The following is a 24,028-nucleotide window of genomic DNA, read 5'->3' as shown; positions in this document are numbered from 1 at the left end:
TTTTATCAGCACACCCCACTAGGCACCCTGGGGGCAGGGGCAGTGGCTGTAAACGAATGGCACAGCCAAAGTAGAGTGAAAGCTACTCCCAAAGACAAAGATGCCCCCCCACCCCCAATGATATTTCTGGCAGAGAGAGATATTCAGCTGCAGGGTTACCACTGTGCATAGTGAATCATTAAGCCCTTTTGCCCTGTTATGATTATTCCACTTGGGCTGAGTTGATCAAATTCCTCTACAAGCTGCCAGAAGACTCCATGGTTCTTGTTTCAAGGCCTTTCACAATTGAACTCCTGCCTATATCTTTGCAATAATCTCTTTTCCATCTCCTGTCTTTGTCATACTTCCTCTCCACCCAAACTATATGAAAAAACATTCCCTTCATCTCCTTCCATACTTACCTCCATACCTTCATCCACCATTGCCTTAATCCTTTTCTCCAAGTGCTGTCTTAAAACATTCTTTTCCCCACAATGCCTATAAATAAGGCTACATTTTAGTCATGGGTATTTTTAGTAAAAGCCATGGACAGGTCACCTACAGTAAATTTAAATTCACGGCCCATGACCTGTCCATTTGTCAAGGCTGATTCCTCACTCTGGCACTTCGAGTGCAGAAGGTGGGGGCCTGCAAGGATTTTAAGAATTAATACTTGCCACTCCAGGCTTGTATTAAACTCCTAAGGTTACAGCTTTTCTCTGACCTTGGCGTGGTAAATGCTGCCACCACCCAAGTGAAAAACTTCCTCTTGCAGTTCCTGGGAAAATTCACTTGGGAAGTTTTCCCTGAGGCCTCTTGGCTTTTCCACCCCTCCCTCGGGGAAGCCGAGAAAGAAAACAAATGAAAAGGAAACCCAGCTGTTGCCACCAGCTAATTGAAAAACATATGCACAGACCGTTTTAGACACAAAACCAATCAGGTTTTTTAAAAAGGTAAATTTTATTTAAAAAGAAGAAAGGGAACTCATCTGGAAAATCAGACTCTTGCTAGATGTTATAGAGCAACTGAAAAAGGGTTAAACACCAGGAATGGCTCCCTGGGTCCAGCTTAACATTACAAAAGAAAACAAAAAATACCCAAGCTTAGCACAGAGGAAATCCACAAGCCAAAATAAAGAAATAAACATTCCCTGTCCCAATGAATCCTTCTAGGTATGGAAGATGATTTTTCATACCTGCTTCAAACTTTACACAGCATTCCTGCTGCCCCTGTCTCTTCCGCCAAGAGAGAGCAACCCAGAGACAAAGGGAAAGCTTTTTTTCCCATTTTAAAAAGTTCTAGCCTTCCCATTGGCTTTTTTGGTCAGGTGCCTACTCCCTTTTCTTTACCTGGGGGACTCTTTAACCCTTTACAAGTAAAGCAAGCAGCCACCAAGAGGGACTTTATAGCTAACTGGCTGTCTGGGTGTCCATAAAAGGGAGCTACCCCCACCCTTTCACTTATCACACCGTGAGTTTTACTATATACTCCTGATGAAAACTTGGGGTAGGGGTGGGCAGTGGATGCTGATGGGGTGGCCCGGGGGGCATTGCTGGTACTCAGGGGTAGCACAGCCCAGGGGGTCGCCGCGGGTGGTTGGGAAGCATGGGCGCCGCAGATGCTGGGGGGGGGGCATCGTGGGTGCTCAGAGGGGGTGGGGGGTTGGTGGGGCTGGGGCAGGTTCTCTACCTGGCTCCTGGGAAGCAGCAACCTCCAGTTCCTAGCTCCACGTGCTGCTTCTGCTTCACCCCAAGCCCCGGTTCTGCAGCTCCCATTGGCTGGGAACCATGGCCAATGGGAGCTGTGGGGGCGGTGCCTACAGGCAGAGGCAGCATGTGGAGCTAGGAGCTGAGGGAGGGGAGTTCCTGTCGCCCTTCCAGGGAGCACCCCCCCCAGGTAAGCACCGCCCTGTACCTCACTCCCCAGCCCTGAGCCCCCACCCCCATGATCCTGCTGTTGGGGGCGGGGGGGGGCAAGACTGCCCCAGCAGCAGCCACTGCAACTGGCCCAGGGGCTGCCCGAGCTGCTCAGGTGCCTCCTCAGCCAGCCGCATGGGCTGCTGCAGAAGTCACAGAGGTCACGAAAAGTAACGGAATCTGTGACCTCCATGACAAACACAGAGCCTTACCTATGAACTCTCATCCTTCATTCTAAAAGATGTAGTCTTTGTAGAGAGACAAGGCGGGTGAGGTAACATAATTTGTTGGACAAACATCTGTTGGTGAAAGAGACAATCTTTTGAACTCCACAGAACTCTTCTTCAGATCTGGTTTCCATAGTCTGTTAAGCACCTTGAACACTTTTGGCACAATAATAATAATAATAATAATAATTATAATAATAAGGGATGTTATTACATTATCCAGACACTAAACAAAATAATAGATAACGTGGTTGAAGTTTAACAAATAATAATAAATACCATAAATACTATACATCCTGTAAGCAGAGGACTTTGTCCTCCATGTTTTAAGTCTCTAACAAGTAGCTTAAAGAGATAGTTCTGTCAAGTCCATTGGGAGAAGTATCTTAAGTGAAACAAGTGTAGATTGGGGTCAGGGGGGAGTGGAGAGGACTGGAGAAGTGGGTTCATTACAGGGCTGAATATACAGGTAATTGTAATGGCATAAAAACTCTATCAACAGGATTGATAGCTGTGGGGAGAAGATCAGATCAGGATCTCTGTCCATATGAACGAGGAATGGGGACCCAGAACAAATGAGTGGTAGAAACTTGGGAGATAGTTGGAGTGGGAGCTGGTCAAGAAATAATGTAGAAATGGCAGGGAAAGTTGGGAGCAGAGAGAGAGTGGATTGGTGAGTCTGCACAGAAGGTGGTGATTTACATGATAGTAGGATAGGAGCCCTTCACAGGGGAAAGATAGCTACAATGGGTGTAGATTAGAAAGTCTGTTTATGGAAGGAAATTTTGCAAATTTCGGTTGGCGTCAACCTAATGAATCTCCGACTCTGTCCATCCGCATAAAAGGAGGTGAGTTTTTTATGTTTCCTACAGCTCTCCAATAGCAGCTTCTCTAACCTTATGGTGAATATCTCTGCAGGTGAATATTCAACAGTTTGTCTTGGTATCTTATTCCTCTAATTCTGCAGCAGGGGGGCTGCAATAGAAACAGAAGAGATTTATACAATGGGAGAAAAACAGTAAGGAGTGTAGTCTGTGTAGAGAAGGTTGCTGAGTAGTCTGCCAAATACATAGCTACTTCCTGTGTAGCTTGTTGTATTTGACCTGATCATCCCAGGTTATTTTGAGATTCTAAAACATTTTGCACAGAACTCCTCTCTTCAGCAACCTACTACTCCAAAATCAAAACCAAAACCAAAAACTAAATTCCTTTCTGGCTAGCAACAGTTAATTTGTTCAGGGAATTGTTTGTTTTTCTGGATGGTATAAATGTAAAACATTTTGTGTAATCAAAATTATTTTATTGTATTGTAGGTGAAACAATGAGAATTGCCTCTTCAGAGTTTGCTGATGATCCATGTTCTTCCGTGAAACGAGGCACCATGGTGCGGGCTGCTCGGGCCTTGCTGTCGGCTGTTACTCGCTTACTCATCCTGGCTGATATGGCTGATGTCATGAGGCTTTTGTCCCACCTGAAAATTGTATGACTTTTTAAAATTTTCTACACTGTTTTCTTCATTTAAGATGTGTTGAAATTATAAACAAAAGTCCAAGTTTCACAAGTTTTCTATTGTCTTTGTAGTTGCTGTTCTTGTGGAAGCACTAAAGTGGAACTAGAATATAATACATTTCTACTTTTTAGACCCTTATATGTTCAATCTAAATGAATTAATGTGTTGGAGTTAAAATCAGCATCGCTAGGTACTTCTGATAGATTGTACTTGTACTGCTGTTGTGTACCATGCTGGACTAAAAGTCACATTTAAATCACAGTGAAGCTCATGCCAGTGGTTTAATAATCCACAGTAGTTGTAGAGTATTGCTATCTTGTGGCAGAATTTAAGTACTACAGTTTTGTTGTGCCTTGTAAGTTAGGTGCTTCTATATGACTACTGAATGTATCACAAGGGAGGAACATTGATTGGGATTAGAAGCAGGGTAAGTGTCTAATTAGTATTCAAAAATGAAAAAAAAAATAGCAGAGAGGACATGTAGATTTGCAAATGAATTGCTGTAGATTTGTATTCTGCTTTTGATGCTGTCTATCTACCTGTCTGTAAAGGCATACAGTGTTTTGTAATTGTCACTACCCAGTTTAATGATTGATTTTTCTCTTGGTCTTTATCACATGGCCAGCTTTTGCTAATCTGGAGGAGGGAGAAGAAAAAGGAGGGGGGAAACCAACCACTGCCCTAGGTGTAAAAATGCATATACATAATGTTTAAAACCTTGTTTATTTTATTGATAGATGGCCCAAAAGGTACTCCCCCACCCCTATTTTGGTAAATTTTAGATATTGTTCTCTTGCAGAGATATGAGAACCTTTAGCCTGGAATGAGATTGTAGAAACAAATTTTAATCCTTTGAAAACAGACTCTACAATGAAAAATGGCAAACGCTTTTCTGTACAAATGCTAGAAAGCACTGCCCTAAAGAATGCAGTGCTATCGTAGTAAAATGTCAGCACATTGTCCCGTGATTACATGCTGTGTAAGCAATGTGACTCTCGAATATGCCTTCATTTTTTCAACTTAATAATGAACAACATTCTAATTCAGATAATGCTTTGTCAGTAGAGACTTTCTAACTCTTAATTTTAGCAGTAAGAGGACTCCTATGTGTACACGACAGTTCAAATTCTTATTCAGACCATTTCAAAGGTGAAGAGGTCATTTGTTCTTGTATCTGAGCAGAAGCCAGAATTTTTTGACTTTCTGTGTTGATAAGTTCCTTTGTTGGAAGTAGTATGATACACTGCTTAGAGTAGCATTCTCCAAATGATCTTTTGTAAGTGGGCGCTGTTTAGTAATGTTCTCATATCATTTTTGTCTCTGTGGATTCTCAAGGCAGCATACATCAACATAGTCTGTAGCTTTTGCAAATCATCCAAGAAATTATTTCAAAGAACCTTCAGCCTTATTTTTATGTATTTTTGTCTCCTGTGCTTTTTGTTAAGTGTGTTTAAGCACTTGAAAGTTTAACTTTGCATTTGATCATTTTGCATTATTTACAGCTTTAAAAGAACACTAGTTATTTTTATTTTCCAAGAGAGGAGGGCAATTCAAATATTTGTATCTTATTATTATTTTATATTATTTTTGAGACCAAGGTAGCTTTAGGCCACTTTTTGGCATTAAAAGGCCAAAGATTGATGGTGGTAGTTGTCACACATGGAACAGCATTAATATTAACTTGCAACTAATGTACAAAGACCGATTTACAGTATGTAATTTTCACTTCAGGTACTCTGAAAATTAATGAATTAAAATCACTTTGCATTGTCAGAGTTATATGAGGTGATTTATCCAACACGCACCCTAAAATGTACTATAATCAGTTCTAATTTAAATCATGTCAAGGCAGTGAGTTGCACTTCAGTCTTTATGGAGAGAAGTGCATTTTAATCAATTTGTGAATGTACGTAGGTGCTCTTCAGAAAGATTGTTAATCACTTTATCATATCATTTACTGTTAGCATTAATATTAAAATACGTATGTAAATACCTATATATTTATAATCACTGTTAATCGTAACAATATATGCATATTCATTTAAACATATTTATTTGAAGAACAAGTATATTCTCAAATGTGACTTTGTGAAAAAATATCAGTTTAGGAATCCATATTCAAAGACTTTCAATAGCTTCCATATACAATTTTCTCATTTTAAAATTTCACTTCTACCCCTACAATCTCAACCCGAGACTTGAAAGTCATACTGCATTATTTGTTACTTGCATGTCATTGCCAATCCTGCATATTTTTCATTCTGAACTTACTTAGTTCTGCTGATAATATATGAGCATAAGTAAAATCTAGTTATCGTTCCCTGAGATATATTGACTCTTAAATAGTAGTTGGAGTTAAAAAAGTAGCACAATCTTATTAAGAACTACAATGACCCCATAAAGTTAATTGAAATTGGCCTTATCTTTTTTTATTTTATAAATCCATTTGTTTTCTCCACTTTACTTCATTGGGCCATTGGGGGTCTTACTGAACGTGGAAACTGGAGCTGTTTGCAATGTTAGATGGAACTGCACCTCCCAGACATTTCTGGGGAAGAGAAACAAATTCCTTTCTCGTAAGTAAATTGGATACCACACTGGGTTTAAAATGAAGTCCTTCTCATTATTGTTTTGTACATCCCATTACTTCCCCTTCCCACTCACCCACTTAAATTGTGCCATGATTTCATCAGGCTTTAAAGACGTTGGTTTTAGCTTGAGCAGTTTCAGTTGAATAAACACTGAGCTAAGGTCAAAAATAGGTGGGAAAAGGTAAGATGGTAATCGGAATCATGTCAATTTAAGGACCAATATCTTGTGACTCACTGTCTCTTGAAATAACTGATATATATTGTGACAAAATTCTTCCTCTGCCTTGGTGGGTCCTCTGCTTTTTGGCGGATTTGCTTGCCTCAGAGATTCATGGCAGCCCTCAGTTTGGCCACTTTCATGGCTTAAATCAGCCAGTCACTCAGCTAACCTCATCACTGGCCAGCATGGGGAAAAGGAAGAAGAACAATCCCCACAGTCTCTGCTGATCCACCAAGTGGGTCGGGGAACAGATCAGAGACCTTCCCTTCTGGTGGAACACACAGTCCAGGTCAACGCCTCCTGTGTCTGATCAGGAGTTGGGAGGTTTTGGGGAGAATCCAGGCCTGCCCTCTACTCTGGGTTCCAGCCCAGGGCCCTGTGGATTGCAGCTGTCTAGAGTGTCTCCTGTAACAGCTGCATGACAGCTACATCTCCCTGGGCTACTTCCCCAAGACCTCCTCCCAACACCTTCTTTATCCTCACCACAGGACCTTACTCCTGGTGTCTGATAATGTTTGTACTCCTCAGTCCTCCAGCAGTATGCTTTCCCACTCTCAGCTGCTAGTGCCTCTTGCTTCCAGCTCTTCGCACACACACCTCACTGACTGAAGTGAGGTCCTTTTTAAACCAGGAGCCCTGATTAGCCTTAATTGTTTCTAGCAGCTTCCCAATTGGATCTAGATGTCCTAATTAGCCTGCCTGCCTTAATTGGTTCTAGCAAGTTCCTGAGTGTTCTGGAATAGTCCCTGTTATCTTACCTAGGGAAAAGGGACCTGCTTAATCTGGGACTAATGCATCTACCTTTGACCAATTCTCAGCTTTGCATCCCTACATTACTTTGTATCCTTGATGTCCTTGGTGTTTGGCAGATATTGAACAGTGATATAGTCACCTATCCCTTGGGCCATACAAATTAGGCTAATTAACAGATAGACCAAGGTGCTTTCAGCATTGCAGCATCCTGGGCCACTCGAGACAATCAGAAGATTTGTTGCATAAGAAGATGTTTTTATAGCAACTTTTCTGGCCATAACCATGTTTCAATAAAATAAAATAAATAAAAATAGTCACTGAGCTACAACAAAGGTATAACTTACATAGCTCAAGGTATTGTAGAAATAATACATGTAGGCCCTTTTGTCCCAAAGGATCTTAAATAGCTTTACAAAGTAGGCACAGAAATCAAATGTATTGTTTCTTACAGTTCCCAATAAGGATGGTGCAATAGGGGCTTTATTGGAAGGGAGAAATGCCTGATGAGGTGATGCAGAAATAACTCAAGTACTTGGAATTATAACAGTTTATCTATCAGCTGCTTGTAACCTAGTTGTTCTGATATTGGCCTAGTAATAATTGTTGAGTTGAATTGAATTGTAATGCTGCACTCCAACCCAAACCTATGCCTAGATTTTACTTGGTAAATGTCAGACACCAGCCACATGCCCAAAAGGAGTTTGTACGGATCTGGGGAACTTCATGTGGAGAGAGGGCCAGCAAGTGGGGTGTGGGGCTAGGGTGTTATATGCACATTTTCATGTTTCCCTGGCAAACAGTGGTGAATCTGCTCTCCCCTTTAACAGAACAGGATTACAGTATGCAAGGGGAGACCTTGGCAATTGCCAAGGAGACAGAGTGGGAAACAGAATGGCACAGGTTCTATGAGCCAGACCCTCTGCTCATTACATTGGAGGCAATCTCCCACCCATCCTGATGGAATGATCCAAGGAAACATCACTTCCTAGATAGGATTCCACCCTGTGGAGGCAAACTGGCTCTGTGTTACTTCACTGGAGCTATTATTCTTCTGAAAATAGAAATAAAACATTGTTAAATAAGATATTTAAGATTTCACCTGAAATGTAAAGATAAATAATATTAATGAATTACAATCAATTCACACCAATGGCTAATGACCTATTATGTGCTTTCTAAATGTACTTTGTTTTTTTAATAAAGATTTTCAAAAATATGTGCTCAGACTTATTTAGGCACCTAAATACGTTGCCTGATTTTAAATGTGAAGAATAGCCAGCAGCTCTCATTGATTTAAAAATTACTACTGCTTGGGATTGATTTAAATTATTTATCTGGTCTCTCATCAGCACCAGCTCCCCTGCCTCCTCCTCCCCCTCCCCCCAGAGGCCTGAGGCTAGCACACCCACCCACACCCACGGGGAGGGATGGAAAGGGGTGTAGGGCACCAAAATGGCTAGGGACGGCCCTGCTATCATAATAAAAAATGTAGGCAATGTAGTTTCAACCGTGTCAGTCCCAGGATGTTAGAGAGACAAGGTGGGTGAGGTAAAATCTTTTATTGGACCAACTTTGTTGGTGAGAGAGACAAACTTTCGAGCCATACAGAGCTCTTCTTCAGGACTGGGAAATGAAGCATCACAGCAACATAAAAAGTGGAACAGATTGTTTAGCATAAGTAAGTTATTAGCACATATTGTTAGGGACCATTTCCACAGACCAGGGCATGCCGACTCAAAGTGGCACCAGACCCTGCCAAAACAACAGATGCAAAACTTGCAGATATATCCCCACTGCTACAATAAGCAACACCCCCCCACACACAACACACCTTTCAAGATGCATGTATCCTATACATGCCTATTGCAACATGTGCTATACCTCATCTAGTGCAATAAATGCCACAGTAACAAAAATGTGGGTGAAACCAAACAATCGCTTTGCTCTGAAATTCACTCACAAAAGGAAAATAATTAAAGATAAAAAATATTGTATCCCCTGTAGAAGAAGACTTTTCATAAAGCGATTATTCTATATCTGACCTTTCAGTCCTCATCCTCAAAGGAAATCTCCACAACACTTTCAAAAGACAAGCCTGGGAGCTTAAATTCATTACTCTGCTAGACACCAAAAATTCTGGACTGAACAGACAAACTGGATTTATGGTTTCTTACAACAATCTGTAACCCAGTAACCCCCTCTTTTTCTCCTGTGACTGCACAGGTTATAATGGGCCACTGTACCTTGAATGATCCCTTACAATATGTGCTAACAACTTATGCCAGACAATCTGTTCCACTTTGCATTTTGCTGGGAATTCCTTTCCCAGACCTGAAGAAGAACTCTGTGGGTATATCTACACAGCAAAGAAAAATCCGTGGCTGGCTCATGCCAGCTGACTCAGACTTGGGCTGCGAGGCTGTTTTCATTGCTGTGTAGATTTTCAGATTTGCGCTGGAGCTCATGCTCTGGGATTCTGTAGGGTGGGAGAGTCCCAGAGCGTGGACTCCAGCCCAAGCCCAGAAGTCTACACCACAATGAAACAGCCCCACAGCCGAGCCCTGCAACCCCAAGTTGGTTGGCATAGGCCAGCTGCGGATCTTTCTTTGCTGCGTAGACATACCTGTGCGGCTCGAAAACTTGAGGGTTAGTATTTCAAATGGTGGTAGATAAATAGCAGGAACAAATTAGACCATACAATATAGTTTTCATACTAATTTTGTGAGCTGTCATGGTAGTTAGGATTTGAACATCATTGTTCAGTTTATGGGTAAGAAATGAGATGATGCAGGCCCAGATTGATTTGACCACAAAAGCAAAGTGCAGCTTGTAACTGTTAGATGTAGCATAACACCTCCAGAAAACAGCTATGCATTTAAATTTCCAGCTAGAATATTTCTCTGCAGAACTGGGTGAGCCTGATTCTCCATGGCCTTACACCTTGTGCAGCCATTTATCTTTGTGTAAAGTGGGTGCAAAACGTGACAGAAGGAATATTATCCACTCGGACTGGTGCTAACTTTTTACATTCACTTTGCAAGGTAAAAATAACACAATGTACAAGTTAGTGGTGAGGCAGACCCTGTATATTTTAAACCCTGTCTAAATTAATTAGATGCCTGCTCTTGTTATTGATGTTGATGAGGTGCCAGAGACTTTACAGAGAGCAAGATGGAGTTCTAAATCCTTTCTTAGGAACCAGTCCCTGTTGGAATTAAATAACCTTTCCTCTGAAAAAGGACAGTTCATGTGTCTGCTGTTAACAGCATGTCCAGATTGACAACACCTATTGTTCCAGTTAAATATTTCATTAATTCAACTTGATACAGATCAGGATAGATCTACATTCACTGTTTCAACCCTTCTGCTGGGAATTTCACTGATCTCTCAAATGACAGAACAAGTTCACAAAATTCCACTGCCCCACTTGCTCCCAGGGCAGGTAATTTTATTTCCTGGATGAATAAAGTATTTTAAATCTTTTCATTATAATCGTAACGGTAAGCAGCTTTTATGCTGAAGCTGGTAAGTTTGTGATAGCTGTACTAAGTGGGCACTTGGTAATACTTCTAGGATTTTCATATCTTTACCTCTTTTGCTGAACGAATTTGAATCACTATGGAGAGTGTGTTTTTTCTGTTAAGTTCTGCTCTTTATGTAAAAGTAAATGTAACAGTTTTGATAACAGTAGAAAAAATAGAAAACGAAGCGCCAAACTACTTCTTATGCCATAGTTACTATTCCATGTTGGGCCTCCTTCTGTTTTAACTACATTCTAAAAGATGCTATGTTAGCTATGTAATATAGGGTAATCTACAAATTTAGTTTCAATGGCAAGTTTAATTTTCTTTGCTTTAGATTTGTTCCCATAAGCTGTAAATAGCCTTAGGCCCCGTCTAGACTAGAGACCTTACAGTGGCCCAGCTGTACCGATGCAGATGCTCCGCTGTAAGATCTCCCGTGTGGCTGTTCTGTGCCAACATAATTAAACGAGTGGTGGTAGCTATGCCAACGGGAGTCTATGTCTACCAGTGACATAGCACTGTCCACACCAGCACTTCTGTCAGCGTAACTTATGTCTCTCACAGGGGTGTTTTTTCACAACCCTGAGTGACGTAAGTTGTACTAACAAAAGTCCTAGAGGAGACATACTCTTAGTTTTCACAGAAAGCCTATACTGCACATACACCATTAGGAAATTTTTCTCTCTGTTTACAATTGGAGGGTCATACACTTAATAACTTCTGTTGACTAGGCTTATTTCACATGTCACGGGATCCTTACATCCCTCCATTCCACCCCACAAGTTCCTTGTGTGCCACCGTCCTATCCCTCTCTATTTCAGGGACTCCCTGCTACTCCCCCCAATTTTCCCTTGCCAGGGGTTCTGTGCGCCCCTTTCCTCCATATCAGAGTCTCTCAATCTGTCCTGCACCAGGTGTTGTGTATGCCCTCCCCCACTGTCCTCCTCCCACTATTCCAGGGTCCTTCATTCCCACCCTTTCCTCTGTGCTGGGGGCTCCATGTGTGCCTCCATTTCCCACTTCCCCCAGGCCAGGGTCCTCCAATCTCGGCTTTGCCAGATTTCCCCCTCTCCTTACCTGGGTCCCCAGTTTTCCTCCCATGTCAGAAGATGGGTGCTAGTCTCCCTCACCTTGCCCCCATTGTAGTTATTAGTTTTCGTTCAGTCTGGGAGAGAAGTCATTCACGGTGTCAACTTATTAAACTCCATGGGGAGGATAGGCAGAGCTTGGATATGGGTATTGTTTTCTTGCGTGGCATTAATGGTACCATCATCCAGTTGTTTGCTCTATAGACAGATGCAGATCTGATTGCATCTGTGGCTTTGCTAATCAGATGATACAGGCTCCTTGTGCCCCCTACTTTTCTCCTTTTGGTTTCCCACTTTCCCCCCAAATCAGTAGAGTTCAGACTATTGATGCCTAGAATATCCTCTAAAATTTTGTAGTGGATTGGGTATGGTATTCATAAGTTATTGCATTACAGACAGACAAACATGCAGACACATAACAGAGAATTTACATACAGTTGAATATAGGTCCTTGGCAAGCTTGGCCAATAAAAAAAAAAGACACAGATATTAAACATGTTTAATCTAGGAAGTATATCTGAATAAGATAGTGTCTAAACTAATACCTGTTATATGAGGTATACATTATAGTGGCATGCAAAGAAGGAGAAGTAATACAGAACAACATTAAGAGAACTGTACATTGGTGTAACTGAGAGTCAAATTTGCCTATGAGAAACTGGGGCATAAAATGATTAGTGACTTGGTCAAGGTGGGAAAAATGACAGAGACAGATTAAAACTCTAATAAATTTCATATATTAAATTGTAGGTAGAAGAAGCACTGGAAGCTGTGAAGAACGCAACAAATGAGCAAGACCTAGCAAATCGGTTTAAAGAATTTGGGAAAGAGATGGTGAAACTTAACTATGTGGCTGCTAGAAGACAACAGGTGGGTAAATTGTAAACCAGTGGGTATGAAAATTCAGCCATATAAAATAACCTGGGTTTTTATCATGTTAAAAGAAATGTTGTTTCTGCTTTGCATCATCAGATTTGTCAATAATTATTATATCATTACCTATATCTTAAGCCTATTAATTTTCCAATGCACAGTTGCCTTTTTTTAGAAGTGTTTTTTTTTTTTAAAAAGGAAAATCTTAAAAAACAATGCTTCAGTTAAGAATGGCTTAAAGAATAAGAGAGCAAATGACCAAGGAAATTACGTTATCTAGTGGTCACTTCAGTCCAGTCCAGGTCAGTAGAGACTGGAGGTCATATCTGATTATTGTGTGGTGGTCTACATGAAGTGTTCTTTATAAAGAAAAATATTTTCTTTCCAAAAATGTTTTGACAGATTTTCAAAAATGAATGTCTAAAATTAAGCTTCTAAATTAATATTTAGGCACCTAAATAAGTTGTTAGGGCTAATTCCCCACTCTGGCACTTCGAGTGCAGAAGGTGGGGGACCGCAAGGATTCTAAAGATTAATACTGGCCACTCCAGGCTTGTATTAAACTCTCAAGGTTAAACCAACCAAGTGCAGAACCACTTTGAGAGCCCAGGAAGGTGCACTTGGGTATTCCTTCCCGTGGGGCACCCTCAAGCCCTTTCACCGCCCTTCCAGGGAAGGGCTAAGAAAGAAAAACAAAGGAAATCAGCTGTTGCCACCAACTAATTAAACAACATGTGCACAACCCTCTTAGGACACAAAAATCCAATTCTGCTGTTTAAAAGGGTAAATTTTATTAAAAAGAAAGAAAGAAAATACATCTGGGAACTCAGGCCATTGCTAGATTTTAAAAGAAACAACTACAAGGATTCAGCCCCAAGAATAGCTTTCTTGAGGTCCAGTTTAAAGGTTACAAGCAAAACAAAAGCACCTGGGGTTAGCACAGAGGAATCCACATGCCATAAAGAAATAAAAGGAATAAACCTAATTGCGTCTTCCTAGACATTTCCTGATCTACTTACATATCTGGGGTTTTAAATGAGTAGTTTCTAGGTATGATACGGATGATTTTTCATACCTGGCCCAAGCGCCTTACAGCATAGCTCTGCCCTATCCCCTCTCTCTGGGAGAACAACCACAGACAGACAAAAGGGGAGTCATTTTTCAATTTTAAAAAAGTTCTAGCCTTCCCATTGGCTCTTTTGGCCAGGTGCCCACTCCCTTCCTTTTACGTATGCATAGCAGTGAGACTTTTACAGGTAGAGTGATTAGAGAACAGCTCCTAAGAGGGATTTTATAGCTACTGGCTGTCTAGCTGTCCATAAAAGGGAGCTACCCCCCCTTTCTTCATTTATCACATCAGTGCTCTAATTTCTAAAACACCCAACAACTCAACTCAAATTATAAACACTAGTAATGGAAATCAAAGGGAGTTGGTAGGACCTTACTCTCCTGAAAATTATCCCACATATTTAGGTGCCTAACGTTAGATGCAATTTTTTTTAATTGCCTTATTTTTTACAAGGAAAAGTTGTTCATATGGATGGAGGTCTCTGATAGTCTAATGTAATAGAAGTCTTTCTATTTCAGAAGGAACAGGAATTTATTCTGATGCTCACAAACAACATTGTTAGTTTTCAGATGATTAAAAAGATAATTTAATTTTTTTGTATTAACAAAGAAATTAAAAAAAATAGAAGACCTGAAAGTGACAAAAATGATTCCGCATCCAAAATTACGTATGTTTTTGCATAAGGTCATACTTTTCCCTTTTAGAGCACACACAAAGCTGATGATTATTGCTACCTTGGGTACTTATAGGGGCAGACCTTATAGGGTCTCACTATTATGCATTCCCTTCCACTCAGCATATAGCTTTCACCTAAGCAGCCCAATCAATGAGCCCTGTTACAGATTTTTAAAGTATATTTTCCTGTGGAGATGTGGAAATAAAGGAGGGAGAATACACGTGCATTCACTAGGCTGCTCATAGCTAGGCCTCCTCCTGGGCAATGCTGCTTCCAGTCAGTCACCGCACCTTCTAATAGAGTGAAAAAGAACAGATTATAGTGCAGTTGCAAAATATCTCTGCAGTGTATTATTTCAGTAAACAATTTACAGATAATTTGTAGTGTGCAACATAATTTATAAACAATATACTTCCACACACACAATTTACACTGCAGAGAAGGCCACCTTTCTAGGAATATTGACTTGTGTTTGTTTCTTCCCCCCCGGAAATGGCTCTTTCCTTCTTCTTTTGACATCACACATGTTTCTAGTTCATACATATTTTGTATATTTTCTCTACTTCAATTATTTTTTAAAATATTTTTAATAATTTCCCTGGTGTTTAAGAATATTCACTTCTCCATGTAGTTGCCACCCTCTCTTTCTTTTTCTTCTTCCCCTGAAGTCCACTGGCATTCCATACTGCCTTTTTTGTGTGCCTTGCTGCTTTTCTTTTAGATGTTTTGCCCAGAAGTTTTCCTGCATTTTAAGATAGTTAGCATTTTCCTCTTATTTTCCTCCATTTTTCCATGTGGCTGACCCATTATAACATAGAAGAAAAACAAAACAATAAAAAACAGATTTTCTTGGGCAGAAGGAACATTTTGTTGTAACATAACTGGTAAATTCTGTGATGGATTCCATTGCTACAGAATCAGGACCACAGGGCCCTACTTAATAGTATATATGAATAAACATTGTAACTGTAGCATATTCTAAAGCTTCATTATATAACTGTACAGTGTACATATATTTTTGTACAGGAACTGAAAGATCCTCACTGTAGGGATGAAATGGCTGCTGCTCGAGGTGCTCTGAAGAAGAATGCTACTATGCTGTACACTGCCTCTCAAGCGTTTCTCCGTCACCCTGATGTAGCAGCCACTAGGGCCAACAGAGATTATGTCTTCAAACAAGTACAAGAAGCAATAGCCGGTATTTCTAATGCTGCACAGGCCACCTCACCAACCGATGAGAACAAGGGGCACACTGGCATTGGAGAACTTGCTGCAGCACTAAATGAATTCGATGTAAGTATTAAGTGTGTGCCCAAAATGACACACCTTTCAGGAAATCCCACGTACCTTTTGTCAAACAGAATTTGAACGGTATACGTTTGTTTTGTACACAACTTTCTTTTGTTAGGCTGCAGCAAGCAAGATGCAAGTGGTCATCAATTTTTAATGAGGAATAGCTCTTGCTTTCAGTGAATGCTAGAACTTCCAAGTCATTGTTTGTTTTCTTCTGCTGTGACTGACAGAAGCAGAGAAGTCTCTCTCCATCCGCCTCAGCATAAGCAAAATCTTATCCAGCTAAATTTTTCAAGTCGGTTGGTAGTCTGATTAATCTGGTTGCCTTAGTTCTGTTAAAAAGTTGAGTTTTAAGAGTGTCTTTATCTACTTTGCTGAAAAAGATAAGCAGTGATTTAGGATGATTTGGTTGTTGTCACAGGCAAATTCAGTGCAGGAAGATATAAATACATGTTCTTCTCTGAAATGTTGAAGGAGCTATGCCCAACTGCTTGTTCATTAGATTCTTGCCCCTCACGTCCAGTAAAAACCTACAAGGAGATTTTCAGAGAAGACCACTGCTACTAGGTTTTTTGCAGACAGGGTGCCACTGCCTTCAAAATTCAGTTGGTGGCAAGGGCCATGGTTAAAGCCTTGTCAATGACTTCTTAGTTCTAAGTTTTCCTCATCCCATTTTTGTGGAATACCATTAAGAAGGCATTTTTGGAAGAGCTCTAGATGCATAATTTCATTGGCAGGGCCTGACGAAATTCTTTAAGGAAGTAGCTGGTCTTTAAGGAATTAGCTGAAGCAGTATTGGAACCACTAGCGATTATCTTCATGAACTCATGGAGGATGGGCAAATCCAAGAGGACTGGAGAAGGCAAACATAGTACCTATCTTTAAAAAGGGGAACAAAGAGAACCTGGGGAATTAGACCAGTCGGCCTAACTTTGATACCTAGAAATATACTGGAACAAATTATTAAACAATTAATTTGTAAGCACCTAGAGGGTAATAGGGTGATAAATAATAGCCAGCGTGGATTTATGAAGAACAAATAATACCAAACCAACCTAATTTCCTTCTTTGATAGGTTTCCTAGCCTAATGGATAGGAGAGAAGCAGTAGACATGGTATATCTTGATTTTAGTAAGGCTTTTGATGCAGTCCCACATGGTGTTCTCATAAGTAAACTGAGGAATTGTGGTCTAGATGAAATTACTGTAAGGTGATGCACAACTGGTTGAAAAACTATACTCTCGGAGTAGTTTTAAATGGTTTTTAGTCAAATGGGGAGTACGTATCTAGTGGGGTCCCACAGGGATGTGTTCCCGGGTCTAATACTATTTAGTATTTTAATTAATGATAGATAATGGAGTGAAAAGTATGGTTATTAAATTTGTGAATGATACCAAGGTGGAAGGGGTTACTAGCACTTTAGAGCGGGGGTTCATATTCAGTTTATGGTCCAGTATAACCCCCAGATCCTTTTCAGCACTGCCTAGCTAGTTATTCCCCATTTTGTACTTGTCATTTTTTACTTTATGAATGCAGTACTTTGTATGTGTCTTTACTGAGTTTCGTCTTGTTGATGTCAGACCAATTCTGTAATATATCAAGATTGTATTGAATTCTAAATATAGATTCTAAGACCAGAAGGGACCATTGTGTTCATCTAGTCTGACCTCCTGTATAACACAGGCCAGAAAACTTCTCCAGAATAATTCCTAGAACATATTGTTTAGAAAAACAGCTCATCTGGATTTAAAAATTGTTGTAATGAAGAACCTACCATGACTCTTGGTAAATTGTTCCAATCATTAATTACTCTCACCCTTAAAAAAATTACACCTTATTTCCAGTCTATCACCAACCAGGCCATGGGCAGTCATGCCTCATGGTGAAGGCAAGAGTTCAACCTACGAGTTAGAGCTGGGTCCAGGGTGAGTGGAGTACAGGAAACAAGCTGATCAATCAGTACCAGAGGGGCATAAGCCAAATGCCAGAACAGGAGGGTTAACTGGAGTCATAAGCCAGCAGAGGCAAAGCCAGTGTTCGAAACCAAAACACTGAAGCTACTGGGGAGCTGGGCAGGAGCATACACTGGAAGCAGGCTGAGACAAGCAGGAGCAGGGAACTAGAACAAGCAGGAGCAAGGACTGGAACAAGGGCAAGCACTGCTGTGAGTCTAGTATGCATTGAGCAGCCTATAAACTGCTGTGGGGAGCAGGCTTATAAGGAGCACAGCTAAACCAGCAGCCAATCAGGGGCTGTGGCTACCCTAACAGGTCTAAGGCAGTGGTTCTCAAACTTCTTTTCCCCCCATGGACACTTGAAAATTGCTGAGGGTCTCGGCAGACCACTTAATGATCTTTCCAAATGTTGTTTGTACTGTTAGCTAACTATTGTAAAGTGCTTTGGATAAAAGTGTTATATATATAAAAAAAGGTTTTTTAGTTCTACAAATAAAAGCAAAACTCCTATTTTAATATCAATAGTCTTACTTTTCTAATGCAATGGATGTGCCCTCTCCCCCACCATGGCAGCCCCTAAGCTGGAGCTGGAAAGGAGGGGGGGGTCCTCCCTCTCTCCCCCGCTGCAGCAGCCCCTGAGCTGGGGCTGGGAAGGAGGGCTGTTTCTCCCCAGCAGCCACAGTCCTGGAGCTGGGGAAAGTCGCCTCTTTTTCTGGCTGCCGCAGCCCTGCATGTCCCAGATTTCCCCCACCCCCTCTTCTCACCCTATTCCCCCCAAGGCCACCACCTCACCTTACATATGCATCTTCTCCAGGGTCCAGGCACCTAATTAGTGGAGCCACGCTTGCGCCTTAGAGGGAACTATCCGCGGACCACATGAATGGAGCTCGCAGTCCATGGACCACAGTTTGAGAACCTCTGGTCTAAGGCAATGCAGCTGGGCTCATTGGTTGCCTAGCAGCACAGTTAATCGGGGAGCAGGACAGCACATCTGAATTTGTCTAACTTCAGCTTCCACCTATTGGATCATGTTACACTTTCCTCTGCTGGATCGAAGAGCCCATTATTAAATATTTGTTCCCCATGTAGTACATATAGACTAATCAAGTCACCCTTAACTTTCTCTTTGTTACTCTAAATAGAATGACCTCCTTGAGTCTACCACGATAAGGCAGGTTTTCTATTCCTTTAATCATTCTTGTGGCTCTTCTCTGATTCCTCTCCAATTTATCAACAACCTTTTTGAATTGTGAACAGCAGAACTGGACACAGTATTCCAGTAGCAGCTGCACCAGTGAAAAATATGGAGATAAAATAACCTCTCTACTCCTGTTTTTAGTGCACAGATAGGGATCAAACCAGAGTTCAGATCATTGCACCAGGGGCTCAGATGCTCAAGAGTTATCCCAACAGAGTTGTTGGCACCCATCAGTCCTTTGGGGGAAATGAAATTAAAATATTATTTGAAAAAGAGTTTGCTTCTCTAGTTAGGCATGTGCCAAGCAGTTCTAATACTCATGCACCTATTGACATGCCAAATTGATTACATTGAACGTGCACAGACGAAGGAGTTAACATGACTGTTAGCCTTCACCATTGTAAAGAAGTATGGGCTGGATGAATGCACTATAAGGTGGGTAGAAAGTTGGCTAGATTGTCGGGCTCAACGGGTAGTGATCAATGGCTCCATGTCTAGTTGGCAGCCAGTGTCAAGTGGAGTGCCCCAGGGGTTGGTCCTGGGGCCGGTTTTGTTCAGTATCTTCATAAATGATCTGGAGGATGGTGTGGATTGCACTCTCAGCAAATTTGTGGATGATACTAAACTGGGAGGAGTGGTAGATACGCTGGAGGGCAGGGATAGGATACAGAGGGACCTAGACAAATTGGGCCAAAAGAAATCTGATGAGGCTCAATAAGGATAAGTGCAGGGTCCTGCACTTAGGACGGAAGAACCCAATGCACCGCTACAGACTAGGGACCAAATGGCTAGGCAGCAGTTCTGCGGAAAAGGACCTAGGGGTGACAGTGGACAAGAAGCTGGATATGAGTCAACAGTGTGCCACTGTTGCCAAGAAGGCCAATGGCATTTTGGGATGTATAAGTAGGGGCATAGCGAGCAGATCGAGGGACGTGATCGTCCCCCTCTATTCAACATTGGTGAGGCCTCATCTGGAGTACTGTGTCCAGTTTTGGGCCCCACACTACAAGAAGGATGTGGATAAATTGGAAAGAGTCCAGCGAAGGGCAACAAAAATGATTAGGGGTATGGAACACATGAGTTATGAGGAGAAGCTGAGGGAACTGGGATTGTTTAGTCTGCAGAAGAGAAGAATGAGGGGGGATTTGATAGCTGCTTTCAACTACCTGAGAGGTGGTTCCAGAGAGGATGGTTCTAGACTATTCTCAGTGGTAGAAGAGGACAGGACAAGGAGTAATGGTCTCAAGTTGCAGTGGGGGAGGTTTAGGTTGGGTATTAGGAAAAACGTTTTCACTAGGAGGGTGGTGAAACACTGGAATGCGTTACCTAGGGAGGTGGTGGAATCTCCTTCCTTAGAGGTTTTTAAGGTCAGGCTTGACAAAGCCCTGGCTGGGATGATTTAATTGGGGATTGGTCCTGCTTTTGAGCAGTGGGTTGGACTAGATGACCTCCTGAGGTCCCTTCCAACCCTGATATTCTATGATTCTATGATTCTACACCTGCTTCATATCTCAAGGGACTAGGCAGTAGTTCTTTGAACCTGTGACAATCACCCAGTGTCAGCGTGAGTCCCACCTTGGACAGAAATCTGAAAAAGGTAGAAAGACATTTGGCTAAAATCTCTCTGTTATTTTTTTTTCTGTCTTTGGGCAGCGGGGGAGACAGTGTAATCAAAGTATTTTTGTAAACATTTGTTTTAAATTGATATGCAAAGGCTTGCCCTCAGTGGTGTGGGAAGGCATTTTAGGGGGTGGAGAAGTGGGGGGGAATAGGAGTGAAAATCATTTGGGGGTTGCATTGAGGGGAGGGGTAAATGCGGATGGGTGGTAGGGGAGGTGAGAGGAGTTGGGGGGGCTCATGAGGGGGAGGGGAAGGGACGCTGGGAAGGGGACATAGGGGTGAGTGGTAGGATGACTGGCAAAGAATAGGGTCAGGGAGCTGTCATCCCCACATTTCTCCTTCTGTGTGTGTGCCAGGATCTGGTGGTGATCTGAGCCCTTCTCCCCACCCATCCCATGTGAGCTGGGATCTGGGTATCCCTGCCCCCACCAGGGCCTCTGATCCCTGCTACCTTCCTCCTTGTTTGTGTGGTATTCTGTCCCACCTAGTGCCACTGAGAACACTTACAGAGAGAGAGACTAATGAGTCTGGTCTACAGCCTTAGCTAAGAGGCAGCTGGTTTTTAACTCATGTGGTAGAGGCTCATGCACTAAGCTCCAGAGGTCCCTGGTTCGATCCCGCCTGCTGATGACCGGGGTCTGTCAGTGTTACACCAGGATTTGGGGGGCCCCTACTTGTCTAGGGAATCTGAGCCCCTCTCCAATCTCCCTGCCTCATGTGGGTTGGATTATGGGGGGGCCTTGTCTCTTTGGGATGTCTGAGCCCTGCTCCTTGACCCCAATGTCTGTGCCAAGATCTGGGGGACCCCTACCCATCTATGGGGATCTAACCCCCCTTCCATGTGCCTCCTCTGGGGGGGAGCAGTAGTCTGCGGGGGCTAGCAGCCTGAGTCCGTCTCCCTACCTTCTCTCATGTGAGTTGAGATGTCCTGGGTCCCTGCCATCTGGGAGTTTCTGAACCTCTCCCTCTGTGTCAGGATCTGGGGGTGGGGGCTTGATGGCCCCTGCCCATCTCTGGGAGTCTGACCCCCTCCATGGCCCCTCATATAAGCCTGCTTCTGGAGGAGCCTTGCTTTTCTGGGGAGGTGTCTGAACCCCTCTCATTAAGTCCCCCCCACAAGTCCGTGCCCACAGGTGTGTCTAAACCCCACTCCCTCCCCCTGTGTGTATGTGCCAGGATCTGTGAAGCCCCGACCCATCTATGGGAGTCTGACACTCCCCCATGCACCCTTGTGTGAATCAGGTTCTTGGATTGAGCCCCATTCCTTACCCCCTTCATGTGAGCTGGGAGCTGGGGTGCCTTGTCCCTCCAGGGGGTTCTGAGCCCAACTCTTTACCCTCCCACCTGGCCCAGGGGAGCCACAATCTGGGGAAGCCCTGCCTGTCTGGGTGGGGAGGTTGAACAGTCGTGCTGGGCGCCTGTATCTGACACTGAACGGGTATGCTTGACACAATCAGAAACTCTCCAACATGGAGGTGGGGGGAATAGGAACACCCACTAACATGAATGGAGCAGTTCTCTCTGCTCCGAGCTGCATTCCTCTCCCTGGGGCATCCTCTTTAATCAGAGACCATCTCATTCAGCTGTGTGGCTCACTTCACACCTCTCCCAACCCCCTGTGCTGCTTATAGATGTAGTGCCCCGCCCTGCCCTTCTCCACTCTCTCTAATTACAGCAACAGAGCAGCAGCTCTGCTATCGGTAAGGTCATGCCATCCTGGAAGGGCAGGAGCTGCCACTGTAAAGCCTTAACTCTGCCTTAGCAATGGTTTTGGGGCATTCAGTTGTAGGGAAGGTGGAAGCAACATAGATGCTCCATCTCACTTAGAATGTAAGAACTTGATTCTTCGACAGGCTGGGCCTTTTCAATCATGCTCCACTTGTCTCCTTGTCTGTACTGGGGCAAATAGAAGCAGAGGAAGGAAAAGGGTTATGTGATCTAGGGAGGTTGGAGGAGAAGAGGGGACAGGAGCCAGGGTAAGAAGTGCATTGGAGCACTGGAGGAGAGGAGCTGGAGCCGGGAGATTGGGGGTAGGAGGAGGTCAGGGTGTGTGTGTGTGGATAAGAGCAGAGAGGACAGACAGGGTGGGGGTACAGGACCAGAAAGGTCTGTTCCCACTAGAGAACACTCCCCTCCAGAACCTGGAATTGAACCCAGGGTCCTCAGTCTCTATGTTCCTCTGCTATCAGCAAATAGCTATGAAACCCACTGGTAAAGTATATGTGATCATGTAATTAAAGATTCGCAAAAAGAAAAGGAGGACTTGTGGCACCTTAGAGACTAACCAATTTATTAGAGCATAAGCTTTCGTGAGCTACAGCTCACTTCCTCAGATGCATATCGTGGAAACTGCAGCAGGCTTTATATATACACAGAGAATATGAAACAATACCTATTCCCACCCCACTGTCCTGCTGGTGGGAATAGGTATTGTTTCATATTCTCTGTGTATATATAAAGCCTGCTGCAGTTTCCACGATATGCATCTGAGGAAGTGAGCTGTAGCTCATGAAAGCTTATGCTCTAATAAATTGGTTAGTCTCTAAGGTGCCACAAGTCCTCCTTTTCTTTTTGCGAATACAGACTAACACGGCTGCTACTCTGAAACCTGTAATTAAAGATTGTGATCATAATGCATAGCAACAAGGGGGCCAGATTAAATTTGCAGAGCCAGCCCCAATTTTGGCATTTTCTGGCTTTTGAGTGCTTGACTTTGCAATGTAAGCATTCCTATAATGTAGGTTTTTAAAATGTGATTTATTATTTTGGTTGTGGTAGCCTCCACAGTGTCCTAACCATTTTCCACACTCAGAAACGGACCCCAAAGTGTGCCATTTTAAGATGAACATCAGTACTCTGTTTTCTGCATTAGCTACCATGCACAGTCCCAGGTGCAAAATGAAGGTGCTGGTTAGGATCTATAAAACCCTAAATGGTCTGAATCTGAGTTGTTTGAGAACTGTTGAGAGAACAGCTCTTCCCCTCCCCTTGTTCTATCTATTTTTTCTTTGAATTTAACACGCTGTAATGGCTGATGACATGGCTTCTCAATGGAAAGCCTATGTCTCGGGAATATGCTCCATCTGCCTAGAGCTTGGTACCTTCAGCACACATTGTAAGACACAATTAGTTTTATCAAGCTTTTCCTCTGTCTATATAGGGGATATTTAATGTGCCTTTGATTGCCTTATCCAGAAACAAATTTATTGACATGAGTTACCTTAATAGCTGGGATAGGAAAGTTGTGTGATTCTATGTGAAAAGAGCTCTATTTAGACAAAGTTTAAAATTGTTTGTTTTTTTTTTAAATCATTTTTTATAGGGTATGGTTCTGTGTTTCTTCTGTGCCGGGTGTCAATTTAAATGGTCTAGCAAATATTGGTAGCCTTGGAAACGGTCAATATTGACTTTATTAATCCTTTTATTTTTTGCTGTGAATATGTTGTTAAATGGCACGGAATCTGAACGTTGTCTTGATGTTAATACATCTTTACAATTATTGATGTTTATCACTGCTAGCATAGAACAGAATTGCT

General features: G+C 42.5%; 1 protein-coding gene across 4 annotated transcripts in view; it reads left to right on the top strand.

Annotated features, from left to right (window-relative positions):
- Positions 1-24,028, top strand: part of CTNNA2 (catenin alpha 2) — a 790,749-nt gene that overhangs the window by 211,918 nt on the left and 554,803 nt on the right. For all 4 annotated transcript variants that reach the window (XM_084626180.1, XM_084626177.1, XM_084626178.1 and 1 more), the window contains 3 exons: positions 3,436-3,602; positions 12,559-12,678; positions 15,453-15,719. In XM_084626180.1, coding sequence (XP_084482306.1) covers positions 3,436-3,602; positions 12,559-12,678; positions 15,453-15,719 — 554 coding nt within the window. The remainder of the gene's footprint in view (positions 1-3,435; positions 3,603-12,558; positions 12,679-15,452; positions 15,720-24,028) is intronic.

This window comes from Lepidochelys olivacea (genome assembly GCF_965140295.1).
Source record: "Lepidochelys olivacea isolate rLepOli2 genome assembly, chromosome: 4".
Classification (NCBI taxonomy): domain Eukaryota; kingdom Metazoa; phylum Chordata; order Testudines; family Cheloniidae; genus Lepidochelys; species Lepidochelys olivacea.
The sequence above is the reverse complement of the archived record's forward strand: the minus strand, read 5'-3'. Positions and strand labels throughout refer to the sequence as shown.